Here is a 20,318-nt window from a genome sequence, read left to right as displayed (position 1 = left end):
TGGAGAATCCCAGGGACGGGGGAGCCTGGTGGGCTGCCGTCTATGGGGTCGCACAGAGTCAGACACGACTGAAGAGACTTAGCAGCAGCAGCAGCAAGCACTGGAGGTGGTGAGTCTAATTAGGGAGAAAGACATCATACAGGGCTGCCAGTGTATAAAGGTATATAGTTTGGGCACTGTAGGAGCACAGCCCAGGGTCAACAGAACTAAAATTCAGCGCTCAGCCGACAGCACCTGCTGAATCTGCTTGGAAGTGGTGCCTTTTTGTAACTCTTACAAGGCACCAGAGTTTAGCAGTTGGCCCTGAAGACATTTACCATTTTCTAGTCTAATTAAATTTGGACTGAATTAATTAAACTGTCCTTTCAATCTGATTTAAAGTTGCTCTTAAAACTTTTGGGACCTCCCTGGCGGTCCAGTGGTTAAGACTCTGCATTTCCAATGCAGGGGGCTGGGGCTCGGGCTCAATGCCTGATTGGAGAACTAGCACCGTGGCCAAAAGATGAAAACAAAAACCAAAAACCAAAAAACCTTTAGGATTCACCTGGAGGGCTTGTTAAAACACAAGGGGGTGTGCCAGGTTACACCCCCAGAGTATCTGATTCAGCAGGTTTGGGGTGGAGTCTGAGCATTTGAAACAAGTACTCCAGGGATGCTGAGGTTGCAGGCCCAGGACCTCACTGGGAGCATAAGTGCCATAAGCTATAGGAAAGGGTTTCTTTACTTTGAACCCTTTCCATGTTTACTAGTGAAAGCCTCACTGAGCCTATATAGACCAAAGAAAAATAAACAACTTCAGGTACCCAAAACTGAAGGGCTGTGCTGGTGGGCGATGACACACCCGTCTACCTGAAAGGCTTGCAGTACACAGCGTTACCTTGAATAAGGAAGGGGTTGTGGGCAGGGTTCTTAGCGTTTAGTTGATTGAGTATCTGCATCTGTGTAATGAAGGAGCCACCACTTTCCTGGCAAGCCGCTCAGCTGGGGACAACGATGCCAGTAATTTACATGAAATTGATGGGGTAGGTCTCAGACCCTTTGCGGAGTGAAAAGGCTGCTTGTTTTCGTTGGGGCTAGGACTGTATATACAGCGGGTGGAGGCCTTCTCCGGGGAGTACACGGTGCCCTGATGATCTACGTCCACTAAACCACATGCTGTTTTTCTGCACTCAGATACAGAAAGGGCTTTTTGTCAGTAGGCTCCTTGAGTTAATTCCTGTCTCCACCTCTCCATCTTAAGTAGGTGTTCTCTTTTTAAAGGCCTTCCTTTGATGCGTTATTCTAGCTTTGGGCCCTTGTAATAGTCTGAGATTTTTTTTTTGGACTAAAAGTCTTTAAGTCTCTTGGTTGCTGAGGGCTTGGTTGAGATGGAAAAAAAATCGGCCCTTGTCCTCTGCACCCCAGCCATTCCTTTACTAGAGGCCTGCCCACATTTTCTGGTCCTTTATCCTGCCTCTACTCAGACTCTCTTTTCTGGTCACAGGCTTGCAGTGTTGTGTCTTCTTAGTTAGGGTGCAGCTACCCTTTTTCACACTGCCTTTTCTGAAAAGTCCTCGAAGGCCTCATGGTATTCCAGAGAAATCTATTACGTTGCCCTGTCTCCTGGTCTTGAAGATGGTCGAGGTTTGGCTCTTCAGGCTTCAGTTCACTGACCAAACTTCTCACCAGTTTGAGCCTATTATTCTTTGACTATCCTTTTGAAATTCCCTTAGGACACCAAGAGCGTGGAGGAGTGCAAGTTGGGGGAGACCAGCAGTTGTTAACCTTTGGGGTGTCCCTCTAAGAATCTGTGAAAAGCTCCCCAGAAAAAACAACCAGAAAGATCTGTTTAGTGATCTGGGGAAGCAATCACAGGAGACTCTCCCTCCTCCCGTCTCACAACAGACAACCACAAAGAAGTGCCGGGGAGACTTGCGACGTGCGGCCAGTCGGGGTAGTGCTGCCTGTGAACAGCATCCCAGGTCCTGGGCGGCTGTGATTATTGTTCTCTGGTTGCTGAGTTGTCCAGCTCTTTGTGACCCTATGGACTGTAGCCCGCCAGGCTCCTCTGTCCATAGGATTTCCAAGGAAGAATACTGGAGGGGGTTGCCGTTTCCTTCTCCAGGGGATCTTTCCAACCCAGGAATCGAACCCAAGTCTCCTGGATTGGCAGGCGGATTCTTTACCACTGAGTCATTAGGGAAGCCCAGGGGCGTGTGATTAAGAGAAAGCAAATGGTGATCTTTCAAAAGCATCTCTTCTAGAGGTCTGCATTTGGGCAAACCAAGGAAGAGGCAAAGATGTATTTGCTTTTCAGAAGATGTGGATCTGGGAAAACTGTGCAAAAAAAGAAAAAGAAAAAAAAAAAGCATACTCATAGCCTACAAAACCCTATTTTGAAAAATATGGTTCAGAAACAGCTAACAGTCACTGTCTTTGTCTGTTCAGTCCACTGTAACTTTTCACTTTAAATTTGATGCCTTCAGCTAAGAAGAGAGAGGGCATTGGTGAAACAATGATACAAAGGCACCAAAATGCAATCGAGGTTATGCTGAGAACGAATTCAATGTGACTTAGGAAAAGGCCAAAGAGAAGAGCATTTTCATTAGGCAATCAGATCTGACCCAAGTCACCAACTGGGTGTGTTTGTTTCTTTTTATAGTCAAGGACTCAAGCCTCTGATGACTGATTCTGGGAATGTAGGGGATTCACGTGGACAAAATGATAGCACTGCAGATATGGGAAGTGTGGTTCATCCATCATGGGATGAAACAAACCTTGTTTCTTTTCATTTACTGGAAATATACAGAACTGGTTTAATTCTTCTCAAATCATTTTTTAAAAAGCTAGAACAACAGTCTCAGTTAGAATTAAGGGGTCAGCAATTTCTTTGCCCTCGAATCCCTCCAGAGTCCTTATATTTTTGGTGAGGGAGTGTTTCAAAGGACTCAAGTCAAAGGACTGCTTTCACCTGATATGATGCTTAACGACAAGATCAAGGCAGCATTGATCTTGAGGTCTGGGATAAATTAGAGGGGTTTGAAGCCAATCCAACAGAGGATTATAGAACCCTGCACTATCAAGCATGCAGGCATCAAACATATTGAGGTCCTACTTAGTCAATAATTAAGTGCTGTGGTTATTTTAGACCAAGCTTCTATCATTACATTCTTCTTCATTATGTCCCACGGACAATGCTATTTTCAATACAGGAAGCAATAGCTCTGCCTTTGTTGTTGAATTTCTAGGTAGCAGCTGAAGCCAGATGGACTGAAAGTCCAAGCCAATGTGTTATGAAGTTGTTCTATAACTGATTTTGGGGGAGTTGACTTACCATACCACTCATCAACCCAAGCAAAAGCCTGTCTATGTCCAATCAGAAGAATATCTCGAACCACCTAAAAAAGCAAAAGAAGGAAGTTGACAGAATACCAGGTTTGATTAAAACGATCTGGAAAAGGAATGGTTTCCAATTCTAGGAAATCTGACAGTTACAAATTTCTGCATCCCTCTGTCCATATGGGATGACAATTAGAGGAAGACATACTTACTCTCAGCCCTTTCCCATGGCGTACACATACACTTGCTGTAAATTAATCTCTTTATCTTATTTGAAAGTTGGGCTGGAAGCTGTTCAAAATAATGACAACCACTTGGCAGTCACACAACAGTGACTGGAACGAGTCTCCAGGGCTGATCACCCTAGGATTTTTCTCTTCATTTATCTTTACCTAAAACAGGTTCTACTTTCCATTTGTGGAAGGGTGCATCTCACAGGCGCCAGGAGGTCATAAATGCTGGAAATCAAGTGCATTTGTTTGGATAGAAAATCACTTCCAAGACCAAAGCACTTAGAACTCTCTCTTCTCTAGTGAAGTATCCTATATATTGGTAATTTTTTTTTTTAAGTAATTGAAGGTGTGGGATTCAAGATAAGTAAATATCTTTCTAAGCTTGGCTTTCATGTATTAGAAGTCATGGGAGGGAGCAGTTTAGTCAGCTATTATGTTAACTATTATTGAAAGTCATGAAATAAGAGACCTGAACCAGAGTAGAACCTAATGAGAATGATGAACTTGATTGGAGATGAAAGGAATGAAATTATTTCTTATGGTGGCACATAATGGCAATAGAAGATTAAGAAAAATAACTGTAAAGAGTTTGTGTGTTATACCATTTATGTGCTTTTATTTCATGGCATTCTTTTTTCGGCCTTCTATGGCTATAAATACAGCATGCCTTTTTACCTTTCTTAAATACTCAGTACTGTCCTTCCAACATTTCCTTCCTCCTGACAAACAAATCTAGCAATTGTCAAAAACCTCTTGTAGAAGGTTCGAGCATGTTTCAAGACATGAAGGATTTTAATTCAGTGAATTTGCAGAAACAAGGGAAGCCTTCAGAATGAAGTGTTTATTATTCCAGGCCTATGGATATCTAGTGAGGCTTTTATGATTTGGAAGGAGGAAACATATAATGAAACTAAGAAAGAACATGAAGCCATGCACACTTGAGTGCTGAGTGTGTCAAATTCATGGGAATTAAAAGAACAGCATTGAGGCGTCAGTAAATACGCCCTATTGCATTAAGCACAACACAGCTGTCTGCTGGAAACAAGAATCCAATGATGTGTTAATGGCTCGCTTTCGAACATTTTTTCCCCCGTTAACTGTGAATAGATTCTTCAAAAACAAAAGGTGTTCCGAGAAAGGCATCCCTGGCACTTGAAACCCACGCAAATACGAGCCTCATTAGTGGCTCGTGTGCCACAGCAGGTGTGTTTTGGGGGTGTCGATGACACTTCATTATATTTGGAAATGGGCAATGGGAATGCCTATTGCTAGAGCGTAATTCTTACGGGTATTTTAAAGAAACGGATTCTCAAAACTAGAAACACAATGACCCCTGCGGCAATCTAAATATGCTTTGTGAGAAGATGAGATAATGAAACATACTATGGTAGTGGCCCCAGTAAGAGGAGATCTTTTGGGGTTTTTTTAAAAAAAGGTGGGATGTTGTAGGAAGTCAAGAATATACTGCCAGAGACAGACGCAGAGCTGAGGCTGGAAAATATTTACTCTGGGAGTCTGGACTTTCTTTCTTCTTAATAACTGGGACACAGCAGGAAAACAGCAGGTCCCAGAACTTGATTTCTATGCGTGCCACTTGGCCCTCACCCCTGGCTGGGCAAAAACGGATTCTGGAGCTCAGCAGATTAGTACATTTCTCTGTCTCAAATTTGCTCCAGGCCCTGCTATTATCAGGAAAGCAAGTTCAATCTATTTCTTGGACCCAAATTCAAGATTTACACATTTTACTATCAATTGGCTCCCTAAGCTCAGTAGACAAATCCATCTAAGTAACAAACAGCTCAGTGCATTAAGGTTAAATTCCAGTGCCCCCAAAAGAATTTCAGAAAGCCATTCTTTATCAGTTTTTAAATGGAAAAATAAACAGATATCCAGCCTATCTGGAATGTAGAGACAACTTGGATAGTACTTATTCTCATGAAAATAGGAGTTACAAAGGGCAATGCTCAGCACTGCATTTCCAATTAATTTCCATGAGGATAAGAGTTCTGTTCAGTTCAGTTCAGTGCAGTCGCTCAGTCATGTCCGACTCTGCGACCCCATGAACCGCAGCACGCCAGGCCTCCCTGTCCATCACCAACTCCTGGAGTTTACCCAAACTCATGTCCACAGAGTCAGTGATGCCATTCAACCATCTCATCCTCTGTCATCCCCTTTTCCTCCTGCCCTCAATCTTTCCCAGCATCAGGGTCTTTTCTAATGAGTCAGCTCTTCCCATCAGGTGGCCAAAGTATTGGAGTTTCAGCTTCAACATCAGTCCTTCCAAAGAACACCCAGGACTGATCTCCTTTAGAATGGACTGGTTGGATCTCCTTGCAGTCCAAGGGACTCTCAAGAGTCTTCTCCAACACCACAGTTCAAAAGCATCAATTCTTCTACGCTCAGCTTTCTTTATAGTCCAACTCTCACATCCATACATGACTACTGGAAGAGTTATGTTAGAAGCACCCAATAAACTTAAATCATCGCTAAATGGGTTCCTGCTACAAAATTAACATGTTTAGCCAAAGGAGGTATACAACTAAAACCTGTGTTTTGAGCTTGCCAATAATTCTTTGGTAACAGAGTTATTAAAAGGGCAGAAATGCTGGGGTACATCATCTAATGGGACCACTGGGGTTTCTTCTGTCTCTTGGGGCATCTTTTACTTCAGGTGTCTACATTTGCAGGATCTTTTGAGTGACGGCTATCCTTGGGGGGGACAGTGCACACAGATAAACCCTGTGCCTCTGCCTGGAACCTGAGTGCCCAAATACCAAGTACAAGAACCTCTCTTTGAAACTAGGTTAGCCCAAGAGAACCATACTTTGAGAGCCCAACTTCCTGAGCATACTCACCCAGTAGACATGGAAGTCACAAAATGAGGATGAAGTGTAAGATATCTGTTAGTAGAAGAAAGTTAAACAGTAGGCAAAATTCACTTTTATGGAAACAGGGTTTTCTAGATGCAGGTAACTTGTGTTGGTTCAGTGCCTATACATCTGTTGGGCACGGGGCACTCAGGCACACAACAAAGACAGTTACTTTGCCCACAGCCTGGGAACTGCCAACCATTCACTTACCTTGTGTACAAATTGTTCCACTCTGGTTTGAAGCCCCCAGACCTCGAACTTCACGGTCACCAGCTTGTAGGAACACATGATGGGCTGATGACTATCTCTCCAGCCTTCCCTTAACTGTCCCCGTCCTGTCTTCTCTGACTTGAAGTGTTTAGGATCCTGGAGGAAAAAATATATCAAAGAAATGAAAACTTAAAAGTTCAACCATCATTTTTATGAAATAAATGAATACAAAAAGCTAAGTGAAAGAAACCAGTCACCATAGTAAGTATCTCAAGGAAATGAGTACTTCTGGGGAGGAAAGGGGTGGTGATCTCGAGTGTGGCTATGTAGCCATTTTTGAATCTTCAGTACCAACTATGCCATGCTATCACCTGAACCAACCCAGGAACTGCCATTGAAATTATAGGTATAGACCTGGGAAGATTACGAGGATAACGTTATATATGAAAAAGGCATAAGCATCGAGTTTGGTCCATAGCAAGTGCTCAACTGATGTTGGCGATTATTGTACTTCCCAAGGCAGTCAGTGAAGCCTCTGATGCTCAGCCCTACAGTCCAGGGAAGAGACAGCAATGCCTTTCCAAAGCACCCTGGAGTTGCTGGTAAAAGATCTGATGTTTAAGACGATGGGACTGTTTCCTGCCTGACTTGTGTTCTTACACCACAAAATGCCAGCAGGGACAAAGAGAGGAGACCAATAAATCAAAAGAATACCACGAGATTATAGGAGATAATCTCTAAAGATGGCCCCCACTCACTCCCTCCCTCACTGTGCCTGCGTGTTGTTCCTCTCACCAAGTTGTGGAGGGTACTTCCTCTCCTCATGAATCTAGACTGGTCTGTGACTTGCTTTGACCAAAAGAATGTGGCAGAAGATACTGTGTCAGTTTGGGTCTTTAAGAGAAGCTGGAAACCAGAAGTCTGCCACTTGAAATTATAGGTATATAATGCAAAATGTCTTGTTTGATTATCCTGAGACCATGATGGAGTGAGGAAGCCCAAGCCAAGCTTGCCACATGGAGGGCCACGTGGAGAGAGGCTCACTCATTCTGGCTGAGAAGCCACGCACATGAGCGATAAAGCCATCTTTAATATTTTAGCTCAAGCCTATACCATGAGGAACAGGAGCTCCTGTCCAGCTAAGCCCAGTTGAGATGGCAGAATTGTGAGAACTACCACACTGTTGTTTTAAATCACTAAATTCTGTTTTCCTAAATGGCTAGTCAGTCATCCTATTACTGGCTTATATATTCCTTCTTTTATTTTTTTCCACACCACGCCGCTTGTGAGATCTTAATTCCCCAACCAGAGATTGAACCCAGGCAGTGAAAGCACGGAGGCCTAACCACTGGACCGCCAGGGAATTCCCATAAGCCGCTAAATTCTGGGATGAACTGTTACTTAGCAAGAGAACAAAACAGAAACATCACGTGGATTCCAAGCAGATGCAATAACTGGATCTCCAAAGACAAAAGGGAAGGAATGCTGCTTTGTTCTTTCCCAGCACTCTCCAAAAGTTCCTACCGTTAGCTACATCCACAAAAACTATACACAAGGAAATGCACACCTGCCAAGCCATTCCTGCAACTTAAAACACAAAAGCTGGAGTTAAACAGGGGAAGCTGGTTTCGCTCCCCATCTGCCCTTTGACTTTCCCACAAGAGGGACATGATGGTGAATAATGAGCTCACCAACAACTATCTTGCGGCTCAAAAGACATGGCTGCCACATGGTGGCCGATCAGAATATACAAAGGCAAACCCTCATGAACCTGAGTGACGGTTGTCCTACTCCAGTTAGCAAGTGGGTAAACAAAGGATAGCTGCAGAGCCAGCAAGCAGTTGGAAGCCAGAGGCCAAAGCGCCTGGCAACCCAGACATGTAAGGGACAAAGGACCCAGCAAACAAAGCAAGTGCGGCTGTGGCCTGAGCTGCCTTCATTTGTCTCGGGTCCTGTGCAGTGGGCCTGAGAAAGGCCTGCAGATGGAGGCCTCTGGGTCAGCTGGGTGCACCCCCACACTCGCCTTCCCAACACTAGTACCTGATTTGTGGACTGGCCCCAGCTTTTCCTTCAGCTGACCACTGCGGAACTTGAAACGATACCTATTGTGGAATCTTCGTGTAGATTCCAGACATCTCAAGAATAAAATAAGGCTCTGCTGTATTAAATGTGAAACACTGGTAGAGTGCATTTCCAAAGTCGTTAAAACTTGTGGGGCCTCACAGCAAACTTTGGATCTGAGAAAGACCAGAAAAGTACTGCCTGCAGCGTGAACACTATGGAGACGCTTAAATTTGTGTGTGGTTCCTTTTCCTCGTGGAACTACAAAAGTGCACAATGATTATCAGGCTATCCACAATGATTATCAGGCTATCATGAAATAAAGCTTCGGGCAAAGGTTAGAAGAGTGTATTGTGTTTTCAAGATGCAGAATGGAATTTTTCAGTTGGAAGTGGTAATTTGACTTCATACCCTTGGTTTTATGGATAAGGATACTGAGGCCTCAAAGAAAGAAATGTTTTTTGTCCTCAAACCATAGGCGCTTGGTAACAGGTTTGGGACAAGAATACTAGCCTCCCCTAGTTCTAGCCCAATGTTCTTTCCACTACATTTAGTTTTAATATTAAACAGAAAAAGGGTGTTTTTGTTACAGCCAGATGCCAAAGAAGCAATTAACAATTGGGCTTTTTATGGCAACAGTGTGCTGATTTTTTGAGAGTCTGGTGTCACATCCACAGCCGCTGATTTCATCTAGTAAATCTCAAACATGGCCTATAATTAGGGATTCACTTTCAAAGAGCTGGAGGGAAGTAAGGGAGAAGGATTTACCAGAGGACTCCATTAATTCATAACTCAAGATCAGAAATGAACATCCAGCTGAATGCCTCTGGATGACAATAAGCAAAATAAATAAATATACAAATAAAAAATTTTAAAATCCAACCCAACCACTAGGTACTTGAAGTATTCTGGTCACTGCAAATGTCCCCCTTTACACAGTCTACCCCGCCCCCTCTATTCATTTTTCCTACCTTTTCCCCAAGTACTCATTTCTCTTGAAATCTTTACCTTCGAATCTCATTCTCTCACTTGGGTTTGTGAACATAAATACCTAAACTGTCCCACTCATACAGCAGTTGACCTTTCTTACAACTTAAAAAATTTTTTTATTTTTAAAATTTCTAGTTTGTTTCTTTCCATGGCTATAGTATTTTGTATTCTGATTGTATTTCGTATCATATAGTATAGTATTTCGTATAGTATTTTGATTCTGATTCAAGCTCAGTTATATCATTTATTTTTAATAAAATAACTGGATTGTTTTATGTTTTAAACTTTCATTTCCAGGTTTTTTTAAAATAAAATTTATAAACCTCCAACTTCATTTTGATGCTGAAAAGTTGGCCTCTGTGCAACGGTGCTGAATCAAATCTTGCAGATAGTTTTGGGTGAAGTAGAAAAGAACAGCTTTATTGCTTTGCCAGGCAGAGGGGAGCAAAGTGGGCTTGTGCCTCAAAAATTGTGAGTTTTCAACCTGGGAGGATTTGGTGAGGAGTTTTATAGCAATGCTTTAAAGGTGGAGTTGCAATAAGGATGGGGTGTATGCAGAGCCCATAGACCTCTAATCTGACCTTAGATAGTCTCCTGATGAGTTTCTTCAGTTCCTTTAATCTGGCCTCAGGTGGTCTCCTCCCTTGTTTCTGCATCCCCTCCCTTCCCTGACTGCTGTTGTTCAGTCGCTCAGTCGTGTCCGACTCTTTGCGACCCCATGGTCTGCAGCACTCCAGGCTTCCCTGTCCGTCACCATCTCCTGGAGCTTGCTCAAATTCATGTTCATTGAATCGGTGATGTGACCCAACCATCTCGTCCACTGTCGTCTCCCTCTCCTCCTGCCTTCAATCTTGCCCAGGATCAGGGTCTTTTCCAGTGAGTCGGCTCTTCACATCAGGTGGCCAAAATGTATTGAGCTTCAGCTTCAGCTTCAGCATTAGTCCTTCCAATGAATATTCAGGGTTGATTTCCTTTAGGATTGACTGCTTCCCCATCTATTGGCCATGAATGATAGGACTAGATGCTATCATCTTAGTTTTTTTGAATGATTTGCAATGGTTAGAATCTGCCTTTTGGGACTCAGGGAAGGTCATGGAGGTTGGAGTCTATTCCTTACACACAAGAAAAGGGGACAGAAGAAGGCCCCTCAAACCACTGAACTCCTGGAGCCAAGAGAAGCTAGAAGAGGCAAGAGGATTTTCCCCTAGAGCCCCACTGTCACTAAGAACTTCTGTTGTCCAGAACTGTGAGAGAAACCTCGGAGGATGAGGAGTAAGGTTAAATCCCCATTGCCTCTGATCAAATTTGTCTTGGGTGGGGTCTCTGCATCCAGCATTTCAGAAGCTTCCCAGGTGCCGAGTTTAACCACTACTCTAAGGTACAAATGTCATCTCTGTGCTCCAAACGAGGAGCCTGAAATTCAGAGATAACAGCTGACGTATCCACAGTCTAGGACTTAAGCTCAGGTCAAATCGACTCCCAGACCTGGGCTCCCTGCACCTAGACTATGAAGATTCTCATCTGAAATTCTGGCACAATCTGTCAGAGGGGAGCTTCAGTCTCCTCGTCTGCATGAAGGTGTTAATACTAACTCCGCTGTGGGACTACTGCAGGGCTTAAGCTGGATAATGTCAGGAAGTCCACAGCCCAATACCCAACAGGTGACGCATGAGACACAGGAGATGTCCCAGAGTGATAAGAAGCATAGGATACTGAAACATCCTTGAGAAATACCACAATTCAATTTCCTCAAATCTCATGAAGCTCCTCAGAAGAAAGGAAACAGGAATATCTTAAGTGCTGTATGATTACTTCATTGTTATCCTGTGGTTGAGTGTATAGAAAAATGATTGCCAAAACGTATGGCTGTCCACCATCATGCTGGTGTCTTTGTGCCAGTGAGAGGCAGTTGGGCATTTCCATTTTCTGGAAGCTGTTGCCCATCAGTGTCCATAACGATGGTGGTGGAAGAAATCCCAAGAAAAGGGTTTTTGCTTATTGAATGCTTATGACTAGGTTCTGGGCCAAGTACAAATGACAGTCTTCAATAGTAGAATCCATTTCTTTCCCTCTTTCTCTTATGTTTCAGGAACAAAGTTGACAAAGCAGACAGCAAGGGAGATTGCCCCACTGTAGGCTGCTCCCTTAGAGGAAGGGATTGTACGGATGGCACCAGGTTCTGAAACTACATGAGGGCACACACAGAAGATGGTCTATCCAAGCTGGGAGCTTCCCTGGCAGGTGGACACCCTCAGCGGCTATCTCCCCATGTCGGGATGGGCCAGCCTTGCATCAGACAATCTGAGCATCCTCAGGGTTATTAATAGCTTTCCTCCTGAAGAGCTGAGAGCTACACAGAGATAAATGCAATCCTTTCCTTTCAGTAATCTTCCCAGCTAGGGTGGAGCTTGTTTCCCTAATGGGGAACCCAGCTGTATGTAAGTTTGCTAAGGTGGCCGTTCAAAGTACCACAAACGGGCTGGCTTGAACAGCAGGAATGTACTGTCTCAGGATTCTGGAGGCCAGAGGTCTGAGATCAAGGTGTTGGTGAGGTCGGTTCCCACCGGGGGCTGTGAAGAGGAATCTGTCCTGCCCCTGTGCGCTAGCTAGCTCTGGTGGTTTGGTTTGCTGAGAATTTTGGTGTCTCTTGACTTGCAGATGTATACTCTGGTCACATGGTGTTCACTCTGTGTGTCTCCACATCATCTTCCTTCTGTGCACACCTGTCTCTGCATCTAAACTGGCCCCTTTCCTAAGGACACAGTCGTATTGGATTAGGCACAGCGAACCTCACTTTCACTTGATTATCTCTGTAAAGACCCTATTTCCACATAAGGTCACACTCTCAGGTATTGAGGGTCAGGACTTCAACATATCTTTGTCGGGGGCACCCAGGTCAATCTCTAACACTAAGTCAGAGAGGTTTTCACAAGGGAAATCTAGGTTCCCCTCTGACTCCTCCGTAGCGTGTTCATCCACTTGGTCAATGCTCTTGCTTTGAGGGCTCTGCCCTGCAGTTGGCTAGCTGGGAATGTGCCAGTCTGCAAGTTCCTCTGGGTGGGGGCTTCTAAATTCATCCACAGCAAGAGCCCTGGCTCTGAATCTCATCGGTGCTCCCTAGGCCTGGCAGATGGCAAATTGGACGCTTGTTGTTAAAGCCCATCTGTATGGAGGGAGCTGAGCTGGTGCCAGGGCTTCTCCCCGGGGCCAGATGGACCATACTGGCCACGTTTCCTTTGGCGCGGGCGCATCTTCTTTAGAAGGCTTCCTCCTTCCTCACCCCGGAGGTCAGTCACACCTTCAGGTTTCATCTATCTCGCACTTGGACAAAGCAGAACAAAGATGACGCTAAGGGCTTTGATTAGTGCAGCCAACATGAAACTGTGTCCCTGCATTTGTCAGGATCTGTCTCATACCTGGAAGGTGCAAGGAGAAACCCGCAGGAGGTCTCAGCCTGGATGGACCACAGCTTGCATCTCCAAGGCAATATTATTGGCCGACATTCACTGAGATATAAAGTCTCTGTGATTAATTACTCTTTCAATCTGAACCACAAAGGACTATAGCCAACAGGGGCTTGCCCTGTTAATTGAAATTAGAAGTCTTTGATAAATGTTAAATGAAAAAGGGCTAAGCAGTCACTGGCTAGGAAATGCTACATTATGTAACTACAATGCTCAGCCCTCAAGTAAGGAGGAACTAACCCATCTGAAAGACATCAGATTTTTTTCCTGCATTTGGGAACTTTTCTTGAAGACTCCAAGGTGGTGTTATTTTCATTCCTCTTTAATGAATGGCCCTTTCAATCAGGTTAAGATTTAGCCCCTAATTTGGACCAACATTTTTTTTGCACAGCTTGCAGGATCTTAGTTCCCCCACCAGGGACTGAACCCCAGGCTCTTGGTAGTGAAAGTGTGGAGTTCTAACCACTGGACTGCCAGGGGATTCCCTGGACCAACATTTCTTGAATTTGAATCCTAAAAGGGATGCACAGAAAAATCAAAGAGCTTTCAAAGAAGTTAGTCCCCAAAGACCACATATTAAAGGATTCTATTCATATGAAGTGTCCAGAACAGGGAAATCCAGAGACAGGAAAATTAGTGACTGCCTAGGGCTGGGTTGGGATTGAGGCTAAAAGAGTAGGGGGTGTGACAGTTAAAGCGTACAGGGTTTCTTTATTGGGCTGGTGAACATGTTTACAATTTGATTGTGATGATGGTTGCCCACATCTGTGAATATGCTAAAATCCACTGAATTCTATACTTTACATGGGTGAATTGTATGGTACATGCGCTGGATCTCATAAGGTATTTAAAAGAAAAAAAAAAAACCCAACAGAACTAAGAAACTTTCAGTGCACTTGAGAATTAACCAAAAACTTTACTGAAAGGTCACCTGCTATGCATCAGTTTAAAAAAGTAAAACCCTAAATGCAAATTGTGGCCAGAAGCAGCCACTTCTTGCTTTGTTAGCAGTTAATACCTAAAGTGCTATTTTTAAAGCATTTGCTCTTGGCACTGGCGCGTACAGCACACACAGAGGGATCTGTGCTAGTCCTCTGCAGAGCGACTCTCTTAAAGGAACTTGACTCAGAAGGTGTGTCTGACATGCAGAAAGGCAGAGAAAAAGGTGGCTGTGGTGGTGGGGGGAGTGTTTTGGTGGGTGTTGTGAGCCCTTCTCGGTTCTAATTCAGGGCCAGAAAAACTCAAGACTCTCTACTTGAAGCAGAGGAAGAGTGAGAATGGAAAATTTGAGCAAACCACAAAACCATGGAGTAGTCAAAGGCCTCTAGTCTTGAGGGTGATGCCTTTTAGGGGCTATAGAAAATGAAGGCAAAAGAGAACCCTGAGAGAGGTGGTCAGGAGAAAGTGGAGGATGGAAGGAGGGAAAAGTCATGAAACTAGTTAATGCTCATCAAATACTTGCTGGGAACCAGAGTCTGGATCCAGCACTTTGGGTACACTCTCTTATTTAATCTTTGTGATAGAAGAAATACATGTGAGGTGATTCAGGGTGCGGTCCCTAGATGGCCTCAGGATAGGGCTGGATCTCAGAAAGATTGTTTAGTCGGCTGTCCTCTGGGGTGGGGAGAAGAGAGAGGCTGGCGACTGAAATATACAAATGCTTGACAATGAGATCTGGAGAGCTTCCGGGTTGGTGAACACATCTCTGTGCTGGGGCTGCGGGTGGCGGGGCGCATGCCTGGAGAGGGCATGCAAGCTTGTACCTCCCTCCCTTATACTTGCTTGCCCTATGCATTTTATCCACGTGGCTGCTCCTGAACTGTAGTCTTTCTGAAAAAACGAGTAAACGTAAATCAACTGTTTTCCTGAGTTCTGTGAGCCTTCCCAGCAAATTCTCGAATGTGAGGATGATGCTGTGGGAGGAAGGGAAAAATAACCATAATGTGGTGGCCCTGGGCTTGTGATTGGCATCTAAAGTGCAAGTGGTCTTGCAGGACTGAGTCCTTGAACTTGTGCTACATGATGCTAAAGCCAGGAAGTGTCAGAACTGAACTGAATTATTGACACCTGGTTGGTATCAGAGAATTGGAGAATTTGTGTGTCTCAGAGCAAACAGAAATTCCCTCACTACAAAACCTCTAAAGTAGTATGCTATTATCTTCATTTTGTATAATGTCCAAAAGAATGCCCATTCCTATTTCCAGACTCACTCTCCACAGCTCTGTCTCAGCATCCTAGCCACAGGCTCCTTCCACAAGCCTCCTCCTTCAGAAATCTCCTGATGGGAAGCAGGCCTCAATCAGTCTCTACGTTCCCCTACAAACTTCTAGGGCCACTTTGCAGCCTTGCCCCAGACTCATGAGATGGCAGAGTTGCGTGTGGATCTGCAGGTCCCCAGCTTGGCAAATAGCCCTTTTTTTTTTTCCCACCAGATACTCCATGGGGTTGCAAAGAGTCGAACATGACTGAGTGACTTTCACTTTCACTCCAATTTCTGTAATTAATTCTCTTGGAATACTCCCTTCACATGGCTTTGGGGTTAGGCAAGGATGCCCCAAATGACTCTGAGAATTCCCCTCCCCCATCTCCAAATACAGACTGGGAATGGGGGAGAGATGGAAGACAGGCGCCATGGCAAGAGGGCCAGCTGAGCCACCTGGGCCAGTCCTGGGTACCTGACCTCAGTGACAAGCAGCTGCTAGGGAATGTGGAATTACATCTTCTCCTTGTCCCCAGCTTTGGGCCTGGTTCCCAATTCCAGAGCAACAAGAGATGGCTCCCTATTATCCTGTTACACAAAGCTAATCTGCTCCTTCAGGCAGAGATGACTTTTTATGTATAAGATCACCTCTAAGCAAAACCAGTAAAGTTATTCTAGGGCCCACCGGGAGAGGATCCCCTGCCTCACTACATGTGATGGTGAGAGGCCAGGCACCAGCTCTCCTAAGAGCTGGAAGCCAAGCTCTTCCCAGAAAGGAGTGCCGTTAGGACCTGGCTCTGTTTGCAGACTGAGCTGGGACTGCATGTGGTGGACTGTCCACGCTCACTCTGATCTTAGCTGTGCTCTTTGGACACACGGTATGAAACATAACTCACCGTATCATCTATTCATACTGAGGATACACAATTTGGCCCACAGATAGCATAAGTTCCTGAAATCAAAAGCTGATAATAGACTAACAAATATTCTTGATGAGTTGCAACATGGCAACAGTGATCAGCACTGGATTAACTGTCCCTGAATCTAAGCTTGCGCCTCATACACAGTATTATTTTGGGAAACCTGGACCTCCAACTTGTTGAACAGAAACTGGGGTAGAGATAGTGAATAAGCTCTGTATTTGGAGGCAATACAAGATCCCCATTTTTAAAGCTGGAACAGATTTCAAACTTATTTTAGCTTTGGAACTCATTTTGTTTTTCAAAATATATTATTTAGGGGACTGCCCTAGTGGTCCAGGGGTTAAGTATATGCCTTCCAATGCAGGGGATGTGGGTTCGATCCCTGGTTGGGGAACTAATTTCCCGCATGTTGTGGGGCAACTAAGCTCATACCCTGCAACTACAGAGCCCATGGGGTCTGGAGCCCACACACGACAATTAGTGAGATGCCCATACGCTGCAACCACGACCGGAGGCAACCGAAACTAATTAACTAACTAAACAAAAAGCTACAAGCTGCAGCTTATACAAAACACTATTTGGAATCCCAATATATCAAGCAGGTAAAAATGAAGACTGGATTCCTTGTACTATTTCAACCTTCATTATTTGAATTCCCTGGCGGCTCAGATGGTAAAGAATCTGCCTGAAACGCAGGAGATCCAGATTCGATCCCTGGGTCGGGAAGATCCCTAGGAGAAGGGAACGGCAGCCCACTCCAGTATTCTTGCCTGGAGAATCCCATGGACAGAGGAGCCTGGCGGGCTACAGTCCAGGAGGTCGCAGAGTCGGGCAAGTCTGCGTGCCCACCACTTTCACTTTCACAGCATTGTTTCCTGGGCTCAAGAAGCCCCTTGTGGGGCCCTAGGTTCTGTGGAGCAGAACTGAATGGGGGACCAGAAGAGCTGTGGAATGAGACACCCATGGGGGAATTTCTGATTCAGCAACTACTACCTGGGTGAACCTGGGCAAATTATTTAACTACAGGACTGCTGTGGGATGATAAAAATAAGAAGAGGAATGCTGCCCAAACTGGAAGTTGGTGGGTGTTTTCTTGAGGGGCTATGACTTTTATTTTGTCTTTAATGGGCTCCTGTATTATTCAATTGTGGGATGGCCAGGTTTTGTTTTTTTTCCGACAAGGTTTGCTTTAATCACCATTATTTACCTTTAAGATGGGAAGTCAACTTTCATGAGATCATTAAAGCTAAGGAGGGGGACTTCTCTGGTGGTCCAGTGGCTAAGACTCCATGCTCCATGTGCAGGGGGCCCAGATTTGACCCCTCGTCAGGGAAATTGATCCCATATGCCACAACTAAAGATCCCGAGTGATGCAACCAAGACCCTGCATAGCCAAAATAAATAAATAAATATTAAAAAAAAAAAGTTAAAGAGGATAACCAAGGGACTGGAAAGGCCCTTCCTCTTACTTCGTCTTTCCCAGCGATTCCCTACTTACTGGGTCGTTGAGATTTGGGGTTAGTGAATTACATTTCAGAAGGAAACAAATATCTAGAGTGTTTTTTTTTTTTTTTTTTTTTTTTTGAGTGTTTTTTAAAGACAGACAACAGTGTCTGTACCTTCAGCTTTGCCTGAAGGAGCCAGCTTGGTGGGGCAGGAGGAGCACAATCTTTGACATTTGAATCAAGGCTTCCTGAAACATTGGCAAACTACTGAGACTTTCTGAGCCTCAGTTTCCCTATCTGTAAAATGGAAACAATATCTATTCTATTTTTGTAGTTAGCATTAAAAAATATAATTGAATAAAACAACTTAACAAGGACTTTTCTTTTTCTCGAAAGTTAGTTCCTGTCCCTCTGAAGTTGGGTTTAGCAATTTGGTGAGAAATCTCTTAAAACTTCTAAAGCCCAAGTTAATGAGCTGGTAATTGTATGTCTTTCTTTGGGTCCCTTAACAATAAAAGATGAAGACAAGCAACTTAATAGCACCTATTCTTTCCTGGATATTTTTGGAGCAGAAGCTGAACAGTTGTACTTGGAGTCTGCAAAAAAATTAGAAGAAGTGGAGGAGGCAATCACTGGGTCAGGTCTTATTTCTCAAGGGAAAAAAATACCACTTCCATCATCCCAGTCACAGCTCTTGATTCTTAGAGCTAGTTGGGAAATGGCTTGGGCTAGACCTAGCCAGAGGATCTGATGGACACTGACTGTTGTTTTTAATTAAAGAAAATAAATTTGGATGATCCGAAGACGGCCCCCAACTCAGAAGCAACTTAGGAGAAAACTGCACAAATGTATATTATAAAAACACTATTGGCTGGCAAGGAAGGCGTTGAGTATGACTCTACAGATGACAGATGGGATCAGATTCTCAACAGATGGAATGAAATTCAAAGGTACTGACCCCTCCCTCGGTAGGGGAATGCGCAGTCTTCCAGGCTTACATTGCTGTTTCCTTTTGCCTCTACAAAATTAAGTAACAATAAAATGCTTTTAAAATGTGAGCATGGTAAAGGCATCTCTTCTAGGCAGAATTTCCTTACCTTGAATGGATAATAGATGTGACAAGGTACTGGTTCCCTTGGTCCCTGGGTGAGAAGACTGGGCTTCCTGACCCTGTGGGTGGTCCTCTGTGATGAGGAGCTCCCGACATGCCAGTCAAAACCGATCATTTTCTATGTGCATCATGCCATGAAAAAGGCTGGGATGCTCTGCTCGGAGGGTTTCTTCCCCCCTAAACCTGGTGCATTTATCCTTGTTTCCCATCTTACTGCCTCTGGTTAGGTAGGTCCAGAGAGGGTTCTGGGGATCTACATTTTTTGGAAGCTCCTAAGGGGATTCTAATCTGATTTGGGAACTCTGCTCTAAGGGTCAAGAAGTTCTGATGTTTTAATAAGACAAAAAAATAGCAGGGGTTGATGCAGGTGACCCCAGTTCTGAGCAAGGTGTGGATTTAACGTCTGCTTTCTTGAAAGACTTCCCTGGTGGCTCAGACGATAAAGCGTCTGCCTACAATGCTGGAGACCTGGGTTCAATCCCTGGGTCTGGAAGACCTCTGGAGAAGGAAATGGCAACCCACTCCAGTACTCTTGCCTGGAAAATCCCATGGATGGAGGAGCATAGTAGGCTCCTACAGCCCATGGGGTTGCAAAGAGCTGGACACGACTGAGTGACTTCACTCTTCTTGAAAGTATACAGGCAGGTTCTCCATGAGATGGGACTGTGGAAGAGCTTGGTTGCATCTGTTCACTTTTGGTTGAAAGCCTTGGGCTCTTTGGACCCTGCTTCCTTCTTTTAAAGTCTTAACTCTTATTCTTCTAAAATAAACTTGGGGACTTCCCTGGTGGTTCAGTGGTTAAGAATCCACCTGCCAATGTAGGTTTGATCTCTGGTCCAGGAAGATTCCACATGCCACAACTACTGTAGACTTCACACCCTAGAGTCCATGCTCTGCAACAAGAGAAGCTACCACAATGAGAAGCCCATGTACTGCAACTAGAGAGAGTAGCCCCTGCTCGCTGCAACTAGAGAAAGCTCACGTGCAGCAACAAAGACCCAGTGCAGCCATAATTAATTAATTTTAAAAAATTAAGTAAAATACACCTGGTAAAAAGCTTATGGAAATCAGTTGATAAAATGCTCAAACTGCCTTGGGAAGCATCCTGGACCCCAGGGCCACAAAGTGTCCTAATTTGGCACAACAAACAGTAAATGTAAACTCTAAAGTTTCTTAGGGGGTGAACTATCAGAGTCACATGGCAGTCTGAATTCAGGTTAAACGATAACAGAAGTAATAATAACACATTTAAAAAACAGTCTCAGCTGTACAAATGGCTCTATTTCCTGAAGGATCTTGCTATACATGCAGCAAACTCTGTCATCTTGTGAACTGGGAGTGACTGCCATCAACTCTCTGTTTCTTTTCTCCATTCACGCCAACAGGTAAAAAGCAACATGCAAACTGATGTCCACAGCCCCACTCACGGCAGCCACTTTCCAAAGACACTTGATTTCTGCTGAGCAACCACACCAGCAACACATCCGCAGATC

The 20,318-nt window shown here is 44.4% G+C and overlaps 1 protein-coding gene across 1 annotated transcript in view; it reads right to left on the bottom strand.

The window, feature by feature from the left end:
• The window catches only part of PITPNC1 (phosphatidylinositol transfer protein cytoplasmic 1), a 156,592-nt gene that overhangs the window by 9,988 nt on the left and 126,286 nt on the right, over positions 1-20,318 (bottom strand). The window contains exons 7-8 of the mRNA XM_055575483.1: positions 6,632-6,787; positions 3,314-3,377 (exon numbers count right to left, since the gene is read on the bottom strand). Coding sequence (XP_055431458.1) covers positions 3,314-3,377; positions 6,632-6,787 — 220 coding nt within the window. The remainder of the gene's footprint in view (positions 1-3,313; positions 3,378-6,631; positions 6,788-20,318) is intronic.

This window comes from Bubalus kerabau, chromosome 4, assembly GCF_029407905.1.
Source record: "Bubalus kerabau isolate K-KA32 ecotype Philippines breed swamp buffalo chromosome 4, PCC_UOA_SB_1v2, whole genome shotgun sequence".
Taxonomy (NCBI): domain Eukaryota; kingdom Metazoa; phylum Chordata; class Mammalia; order Artiodactyla; family Bovidae; genus Bubalus; species Bubalus kerabau.
Note: the sequence above shows the minus strand (reverse complement) of the source record. Positions and strands in the feature narration are given on the sequence as shown.